This window comes from Antennarius striatus, chromosome 24 (genome assembly GCF_040054535.1).
Source record: "Antennarius striatus isolate MH-2024 chromosome 24, ASM4005453v1, whole genome shotgun sequence".
Classification (NCBI taxonomy): domain Eukaryota; kingdom Metazoa; phylum Chordata; class Actinopteri; order Lophiiformes; family Antennariidae; genus Antennarius; species Antennarius striatus.
The window spans coordinates 8053452-8063519 of record NC_090799.1 but is presented as its reverse complement, the minus strand read 5'-3'; the positions used below and the strand labels follow the sequence as shown (position 1 = coordinate 8063519).

Genomic DNA, 10068 nt, shown 5'->3' with positions numbered 1-10068 from the left:
ATTTTTCTAACGTAAATTTAGATAATGTATAGTAATATGCTAGTGTACTCCAGGGAGGACTTGATGTCCATGAGGGTCAAAGGAGACCCAGCAACACGCGATCTCATCCCCGCTGAGCTTCGACGGAGATATCGCGGATGCCGAGCGGGTCGAGTTGAAAGGACTAGACTAACAGCTAGAGCCGCTAACCGGAGGAGAGTCAAGCCCTCCGTCCCCTCTGTCATCATGGGGAATGTGAACTCTCTACCGAACAAGTTGGACGAACTGACGGCGCTGTGCAGGACTGAACAGCGCTACCGGGAGACCTGCTTGTTGGTGTTCTCTGAGACGTGGCTAACTGGCGACGTGTCAGACACTAACGTGTCCTGCTCCTGCTCCCACCACGACGGAGACCATCATCACTGCAGACCTCGTGACGACAACGCTGAGGAGGCTCCGTCCCTACAAGGCGGCTGGACCAGATAAGGTCTCCCCAAGACTCCTCCGAGCCTGTGCTTCGGAACTAGGGGACCCCCTGCAACAATTGTTCAACCTCAGTCTGCGGCTGGGGAGGGTCCCGTCACTGTGGAAGACCTCCTGCATTGTCCCTGTACCCAAGAAAGGACGCCCTACTGAGCTCAACGACCACCGACCGGTCGCTCTTACCTCCCACGTAATGAAGACCCTAGAGCGACTGGTCCTGGAGCTCATGCGTCCACAGGTGCAGGGTGCTATGGACCCTCTCCAGTTCGCCTATCAGGCCAAGGTTGGGGTTGACGACGCCGTCTTGTACCTCCTCCACCGTATACTCTCCTACCTGGACGCCGGGGGCTGTGCCGTCAGAGTGCTCTTCTTTGACTTTTCAAGTGCCTTCAACACCATCCAGCCCTGGCTCCTGCAGGATAAACTGACCTCCATGGCTGTGGACCCCTACCTTGTGAGCTGGATTACGGACTACCTAACGGACAGACCCCAGTGCGTCCGTATGGGGCACTGCTTGTCTTCTATGGTGACTAGCAGCACGGGGGCGCCACAGGGGACCGTTCTATCCCCCATTCTCTTCACCCTCTACACATCAGACTTCAAGCACAACTCAGATACATGCCACATACAGAAGTACTCCGATGACACCGCGATAGTGGCATGTATCCGGGAGGGTGATGAGGGGGGGTACAGGGCATTGGTGGCTGACTTCGTGGAGTGGTGCCAACAGAACCAGCTCCAGCTCAACGTCTCCAAGACAAAGGAGATGGTTCTGGATTTCCGGCGGGCACCTCCCTCTCCACAGCCGGTGATCATCAAAGGCAGTGAGGTGGAGGTGGTAGAAAACTGTAAGTACCTGGGACTGCAGCTAGACAGCAGACTGGACTGGTCACTCAACTCGGACTGTGTGTACAAGAAGGGGCAGAGCAGTATGTACTTCCTGAGGAGGCTGGCCTCCTTCAACAACTGTCCTAAGCTCCTTCTCATGTTCTATCAGTCCTTAGTCTCCAGTGTGCTGTCATACGCCATTGTGTGTTGGGGTGGGGGGGCCAGGAAAAGAGATATGGACCGTCTGAACAGACTCATCCGCAGAGCGGGCTCAGTGGTCGGGCTGAGCCTGGACTCTGTGGAGACAGTTCTGGGGAGCAGGACCATGTCTAAAGTTAAGGCTATCATGAACAACACCAGCCACCCCCTACACACCACCTTCTCCCAGCAGAGAAGCACCTTCAGCGGCAGACTGCTGTCACACAGCGCCTCCACAGAGAGGCTGAGGTCCTCCTTCGTGCCCCGTGCCATCAGGGGGTACAATGACTCTCTCAGGAGGAGCGGGGGGGAGATGGCGAGGTCAGCACGGGGTTGAAAATTGATTTAATTTAATTTAATTTTAATTTAATTTTATACTGTTTAGATTTTATTTTATACTGTTTATATTTTAGTTATAGTTTAGTATATAAGTCCTGTTAGTGCTGCATGTGTCTGTTAGTGTAATGTATGTCTTGTGGTATGTCCTGTGATGTCAGTGTTTCTTTTTCTCCTGGAGTTTATCCAGTATTATTTGTTATGTAATGCCTGAGCAGTGGATATATGCAATTTCTGTCTGTCTGTCTGTCTGTCTGTCTGTCTGTCTGTCTGTCTGTCTGTCTGTCTGTCTGTCTGTCTGTCTGTCTGTCTGTCTGTCTGTCTGTCTGTCTGTCTGTCTGTCTGTCTGTCTGTCTGTCTGTCTGTCTGTCTGTCTGTCTGTCTGTCTGTCTGTCTGTCTGTCTGTCTGTCTGTCTGTCTGTCTGTCTGTCTGTCTGTCTGTCTATTTATCTATCTATCTAATTAACCACCGATGGGGCACATCTCCCTGCCACATTAGTAATTATGTTTGCTCATCAACTATCATAATTTCTTAACCAAATATTCTCCTCTGATAGCATTAACAGGATTGGCACTATTTAAAGTCTTCACACATCAATTTGTACCGTCTGAAAGGTTTGCCACAGTACTGTGTGAAACCTCTCGTGTTGTCCCAATGGCTTGTGGTTTGTAGGCCTGTGTTAGCATAGCAGCCACTGGCTATGGCGACTTTCTTTGTTTGAGAGAAGCTAGTCCAGTCTATCCCGACTGCAAGAGCTGGTATTGACTGGACTTGAAGTTTACCATAAAGTCTTTTCTGTGGATTTTCCACCTTACGGGTTATCTTTTTTTTTTTTTTCTCAATCATCATAATGAGCTGCGTGTCCGTGTGGAGACATACACTGTAATTGCACAGCTCAGCATATTTTAAATGAGTCTATCAGAACTTTTACCAAATACATAATCTTATTTTTCCTGTTCACTTACCTACTTCACTGGTAGTCAAACTATAATTTGTTCTTTAAAAATTTTAAATTAGAGCTTCTTCTATTTGGATGTTGGGCAATGGAGTGATAATTTTCTGGTGATGGTAACGTTACACGCCCCAGGGGTGTGGCTAGTGACCAGATTATATTTTAAACTGCTCTGCCAGGTACACCTGAATAAACAGGGAAAAACACGAGACAGAGTCTGTTTCAGTATTCATTGTTGTCTCTTCCTTGATCATCTGAATTTATTAACAATCATGTATCTTAAATCACTTTACTTTTCTTTCTTTGTTTTAAACAGGTTCAATCATTTCAATCATTAATCATGTTCACAAAATATCAATGACACATATTCTCTCCATACAGTTTCATCATCAATACAATACATTCTTCTTTTCATATACAGTATGTCCATATTCCCATATGTTTTCATTACTCAGCATCCATATACTGTAATAATGTTTGATTTTTACCAATCATGTTGCTTACTGCATAGAATTAGTCCATTCTGATTTTGTATCGTCAAATCCCTAATGACTGTATTGTTTTAATCATCACATCACTATTAACATATTTATAAAATCATGTAATCATTTCTATCATCATGTAACCATGTAAATCAAGAAATAATCATGAACCAAACACAACATCACTTCTGTATCAGCATAATATAGTGTATAAAGACATCTAGATGCACTTCAAGGCAAAACTGGAGAGAATTAACAATATATAAATGGAAATTTACTCTTTCAATGTAAACAATAAAGCACACATCCAAAACACAAAATAGCTTGCAAGACTAAAGGAGCAACAAAAATAATACTATCAGTGAAAACCACCCACATGTCACGTAGTGGACGGCCGTAATAGTGCAGCAGCTTAGCTCCAATAAAAAGGATTGTGCATTTTGTGGTAAAAGCATGAAATTTGGTACACGTATAGCCAAAGACGTTCTAAAAAGATCTGGATATAGAGGCATCATGAATTTTCAACATGGCGCCCATGGCAGCCATTTTTCAAAATGGCCACCAGCAACAACTGTTCTCTTATTAGTGATGGATATAATATGACATTTCTGACTTATTTACCATACATAGTACTTGGTAAGTAGCTTTTGCATCATTTAAATTTTTCATAGAAAATTCAAAATGGCCGCCATGTTTTCAGACTGGTTAGACTGTGTCGAATTATACATTTTTCTCGATGCAGAATTTGAATTAGAAACTTAAGAATTTCTAAGAAGCTTCCTTCCATCTCACAAGACTCATTAAGAGAGGCCAAACAAAGGGTCTATCACAGAGATAGAAGACTAATCACATTCACCTTCACAGAGGGCTGTGCACTGTAACTGAGCGTTTTTGCACTTGCATTGCCCAACACAACCCTTCTTGCATTTGCAAGATACAAGTTCATAACTGGACTGGCCTGCATCTGGTAAGCATGTCCAGAAGGGTTCATAGTCCCCCTCAGATGTCTTTGACCAGCCCCATTTGCACGGTGAAGATCTAGAGTTGACACTAGAACTTGACCCCACACGTGGCCTCCTTGGTATACTGCTCTCTTGACATGCTCTTCTAGGGCAGCCTTGGCCAGAGGGATTGATTGTGCATTGTGCCTTTTTGCAAATAACTTCCTCCTTGCTGTATTTATTTCTGTACATGTGCTTGTTTGGTCATAGAGTAGGATAATAAACCTCTCAATTGTGGCCATTACCTCCATCAGTTGTGTATATTATGTGGGGCTGAAGACACTTTCAACAGGACATGTGTAAGCTCTGGAAACACAGCCCATACATCCCACGTAGTCCTTTTCCAATGGCCAGCAAAGCTTGACACAGTGTCATAACCCGTCAATGCGTGGATCACAGGGAGCACGCGTGCTTTCTCAGGCCCTAGCCCTGCTGCAATTTCATGGGCTGCTAAGTATCGGAAATTCTTTCCGGTTCCGAAAGCCAACCAAAACTCATCCTTTGGTTGTAGTGTCATCGCTGCTTCAATACCATGGCCCTCATCCAGTCTTCCAATTGGCAATGTTGAAAGGAGCTGGCAAAGATCATTAAACTGGATTAAGTGTTCTGCAAGCGAAGTGTATCCACTCCCCTTGTCTGCTCTCTTGGACTGCAAAGGACATCTCAATGCCTCTGCCTCTGTATTTAGTTGGTACTGAACCCCATGCTTAGTTTCACAGCAGTGGTGTCACCAGTGTGCCCTGGTTGTGTTTCAACATCCACTCTATTAAATTTCCAAATTCCAATTCTTCCAAATGTACCATATATGCACGACATACAGCACAGATGAAATCACAGTCCTCTCAGACCCACAGGCAGTAAAAAACACACACACGAGAGAACCGTTCTATTTGGACGCGTGTCCAAGAGGTCTTCATTTGCTCGATAATCGTTAATGACGCCAGGACAGCTGTAGTCTAATAATAAATCATCTGCAGTGGTTTTATGTCAAATGCAGACATCAACAGACAATAAACAAATAAACAACTTTTGTTGTCATAAATTGATAATCAACATGTCTGTAAACGAAATAACTAAGAAATAATTATATTAAAAACTCGATTGAAGTGACTGCACTGATGAGGTTTATTTTGAAATATAGCCACTTACAATCAATGCATTCAACGTATAAGAAATACTGATCATTTCCAATACAAGGGTGAACAAGTCAATCAAATAATAATAATTACAATAATGAGAATTAGTGGTTGGGGACTGCTAATCTAGGGGTAACAGGAGACAATGACACCTGAAGTGTGTTCCGGTCCACTCCGCAGTTTGGTTTTCTTTACGGTCACTGCAGACAATCCCGCTTCACAAAGACAGGAGGTTGGAAATGGAAGCAGGGTTTTCGATGCTTTTTGGGCGATCTCATATAATAATCTGCCTTGACTTTAATCCAGAACACTAGCGCAGTTGTGGGCTCTTGATAGTGTGGGCTGATAACTTGTCACGTGACTTGAGACCTTTTGAGTGGGACAGACATAGGCATTCGTCTGTGCGTCATTCTGCACAGACATCACTTTTCAAATAAAACATCTTTAGACTAGTATAGTAATCAATAACAAAAAGTCGAATTTTCTGTACCTAATGTCACGCAACAAGAAAATCGGTGTAATTTTTCAAAATGAAACATCCGAAATAAATAAAAAGGATGTAAATATTTTTTTCTTTCTGTGCGGCCCGGTACCAAATGACCCATAGACCCGTACTGGTCCGTGGCCTGGGGGTTGGAGACCACTGTTCTAGAGAATACTTTATGAATTTTTTTGTTATCTTTTAACAGTGCCCAATGGCCTCGATCCTCAGTTTAACTTTTGAATCTTATAGCTAGTCCTGTTTGTTGTATTTTTGTTTCTTTGTACAGTGCCCAGTGGCCTCAATCTTTAGTTTATAAAAAGAAATACCTTGTATTTAGAGTGAGAATTTGAATAAATGTTTTATGATCCCCCCTTAAAATCTGGGTTTTATGTTATTTCCCCTGTGCTCTAGCTGGGATGTAACAGAAGTCCTGCAAAAAGAAAATAAGGAAACACAAAAATGTTGAAACAACAACATTCTCCCTAAGCAGAAAGACCACAATGTTACAATTACACAACAATCCAACAAAAACTTAACAATCTTTCTGAAAACAATGTTGAGAATTCCATTTCAAAATAACCACTAAGCACAAGCTGCCTCAATAATACAATTGAAAAAAATCTTAATGTTTTGTCTCCAGCATTGGTTCAGAGACGGTTTTATCATCATTATTTTCTCTAGGTCCGTCTGCTGGTGATACTCTCTGTGTTTTCACCTTGAACACATCCCACCTCTCTGTAAGGATTCCCCTCTGAAACAGGAATAATGACACGTATGAAAACAATAAAATGGAAAACAGAGTAATTAGCATGCAAATGGTCTTGAAAGGCCAGGTCTGGATGTAGACACCATCCTTTAAAATGCATTGTGGGAATTGCAGAAACACGGGGAGGCCGATCAGAGGCTCTCCACACAACACTCTCAAAACCACTGCAACAAGGAAGCCTGTGGTTGCTCCGTAACCATTGGACACATCAGTGAAGAGGACACAGAGCAGTTGGGGCAAACTAATGGTGTAAGTCAGGTCTGAGCTTAGCATCCAGAACACCAAGACTCCAGTTCTTAGGTTGGTGAGCGATGTTCCCACAAGCCCTGCTACTATTATGGAGACACGGATAACCCACTTCAGCTCTTTATCTGATGCCTGTTAAAAAGAGGAAAAAAAGTTATTTTCATCAAATAGATGTAGAATACATCTGAAACAGAAAGTTGCAACATATTGTACCTGACTTCTGATGGCCTGGTAGATGTTGGCGGTGAAGATAGTGGTTGCAGACAAGAGTAAAGAGTCAGCAGACGACATTACAGCAGCAGCAACAGCTGCAATGACGAAAATGCTAATATAGCTTGGGGTAAATTGTAGAAGGGTGATGGGTAACACCATAGCACCCTCCCCTCTCTCGTATGGAGGAGGAGAACCATAAGAGGTGGAGTTCCAGTCTGGAATACAGATTTTACACAATGAGTGATCAAGGTACAAGAGCAAGTAAGATCAAACTATCAAAACCACAGCTCAGTTCAATATTCAGAACATGTACTGTAATGATATCAAAAGAGTACGGGAATGTAAGTTCTGATTAGTAACTTCAATAACATTTCAAAATATCTTAGGCAAAACAGTTTTCATACAGAAATACAAAATGCAAGATAATCGCAATCATCTGGTCTATGAGAAGATGGATGGATGAATGGGTGGATGTTATTTAGGACGAATTATTCAGATTTGTGAAAATATTCCCATGAACAGTCAATATGAAAATTGTATCACGTCTTGGGTTATGCTCATTGTAACAGAAGTTTTCCTTTAAATCTTGTCAAGGATTCTCTCAAACTACGCATTTGTATAAACAGCATTAGTTGACTCATTAGTTTCTGTTGCTGACTGTATTTCCTTTCATTTTTTAAAAATTTGCGATGGAACAGTGACTCCGCTTGATTCCTAACCTGTCGATGCTGCCACAGCTCCAATCAGCACGGATGGAATTCCAGCAATGATGACAAGTCCTGCTGCAATAAAACAGATGAGTCTGGCTGTGGATGTGGAAGTGGAGGACATTGTCCTCTGATGGAAATCCTGAATTGCCACGTTACCAATGCTCTAAAAATGTTTTTTTTAAAAAGTAAAATGTACAAAAACATTAAAGGTGCCATATTATGAAAATCACATACATATGCAGAGTTCATTTTACCTCCAGAAAGTAGTGCATCCCTGGGATGAGCTTGAAGAAACATTTGTGTATCCCAGCATGACGTTTATGCATCCCAAAAGTAATAACAGAATATATGGTAGAAGCATACCCAAGGACTGACTTTTGCCAATAGTACAATATAAAAATCAAACAGACACAGCCAACACACACACTTCGTCCTTCTCTTTGAGGATTCCTAAGTATCTTTCTTTTACAAAGGACCCTTTACAGAATCGTTATTCATCTTACCATCACTAGAAAATTATCAATCCATCTCCCAACGTCTGAAGACTCAAGACGACCAAGCCATGGCGCCTGATATGTGTTGTTGATGGCTGTTTCAATAATGTTGGTATAAACACCAGATGTCAGAACAAAAGGGACACACAACCACTGTGAAGAGAAGTCAAAATGAAGATGAGGATGTGGTAAAGAACATTGTCGTTAATTATAATGTTCAAAACTCACCAGGCTAATAAGGATCAGTGACATCTGGATGACGTCAGTGTAAGCAACGGAATAGAGTCCTCCTAGAACAGTGTAGGAGATGGCCACTGCAGCAGAGATCCAGACACAAACACTAAAGGGCAGATCCAGAACCGCTCTCATGGTCGCTCCTGGATCAGAGTCCAAAATAAACAGTACAGAGTGAAGAAATGTTGTGAAGAAGTCAGGAAGTAAATGTGTTTGAATGTAGTTGTGTATTTGTACCCAAAGCAATCAGGAATCCAGGAGTGCAGAGGACTTCACTTGTGATCTGGACAACAGCCAGAACTGCAGTCAGTGCTTTTCCATACCTTCTCTGGACGGGATCCAATATGCTAATGTAATTGTTCTCCCTCATTGGCTTTGTAAAGAACAACCCACCTGCATTGATGAAAAAAAAAGACTACTTTCCATTCTGCAGAACTATGTAGGTCTATGCAATATGGGCATTTTAAAAAACCTTTTTGACGGTGCACTCCTTTACATTTTCTTAGGTGAGTGTTTTCTACACTCAACAATATATTAATCAGAACAACACAACGATGTCTCTCAAAAGTAATTACTACATTTAACAATATTTTCATTGGCTGGTAATGGTGTTCAGATATGGAAGCAGCTTGCTGATTGCTGCCAAGTCCAGATTCCAAACTATTGACTCAACGACTATCACTTCTTCATCATGACGGAAAAAAGGGGAACCTTGCTTTATTCAGTCCGTCATAGATACTATTTTCTGTCTCCTGTAACATCTAACTTCATGATTCTATCTCACATTGTATATGGAACTCACCAATAATAAAGGATAACGACACTTGCAGAGGAATTAGAGCCCAAATAAGACCTCTGGTGGGGTCGTAAACTGACTCTGCAATGCCAACGATGAAGGCCCCACCAACCCAAGTAGCTGCGAAAAAAAAAAGACATAACAACAATAAAAGCCAACAAGGATAAAACAAATGGATGTAAAACATGATCACTAGACACACATGTCCACTTTATTATTTAAAACCAACCTGTCATTGTGAAAATTCCCATTATCAAGCCAATACTCCTGTTTGCCAAAAACAAAATCTCAACCTGTCGACTAAGTGTGTTCCTTCTCATTTTCTTTGCCTTCACTGATGCCCAGATGCCGATTCCCAGCACGAAAATGTAGAAGACGACCATCGCTATTAGACCTGGGATGTTGACAGCCATTGTAAGCCCTTGGCTATCACCTCTATACCTGCATTTGTTTGTACTGAATGACTACTGAAAAACTGCTTAACAATGGTGCACTGACTATTTCTGTGCAGTGAGGGTGTAACCAAAGTCTTGCCTTGTAACCACTGGGCTGACTCCATATCTTGTCATATTACAAGTCATCGTTTGAATACATTTACAAAAAATGCACCTGAATCTTAAAATGTTTGGTTAATGTTGGTGATGAAGACTTTGGTTGCAGACAAAAGAAAACTGTTGTTACACTACAGCAGCAGCCTGATGCTAAAAAACACATAACCTTACTTATTTA

At 42.1% G+C, this 10068-nt stretch overlaps 1 protein-coding gene across 1 annotated transcript; it reads right to left on the bottom strand.

Annotated features, from left to right (window-relative positions):
- Positions 1–5466: 5466 nt before the first annotated feature.
- Positions 5467–9752, bottom strand: LOC137591589 (high affinity choline transporter 1-like). Its single transcript, XM_068309676.1, has 8 exons — positions 9569–9752; positions 9346–9459; positions 8781–8936; positions 8538–8686; positions 8319–8462; positions 7825–7978; positions 7106–7320; positions 5467–7024 (listed from the first exon to the last, which is right to left on the bottom strand). The coding sequence occupies exons 1-8, from the start codon at positions 9750–9752 to the stop codon at positions 6503–6505; spliced, it is 1638 nt and encodes a 545-aa protein (XP_068165777.1). The 3' UTR covers positions 5467–6502.
- Between the last annotated feature and the right edge of the window lie 316 nt (positions 9753–10068).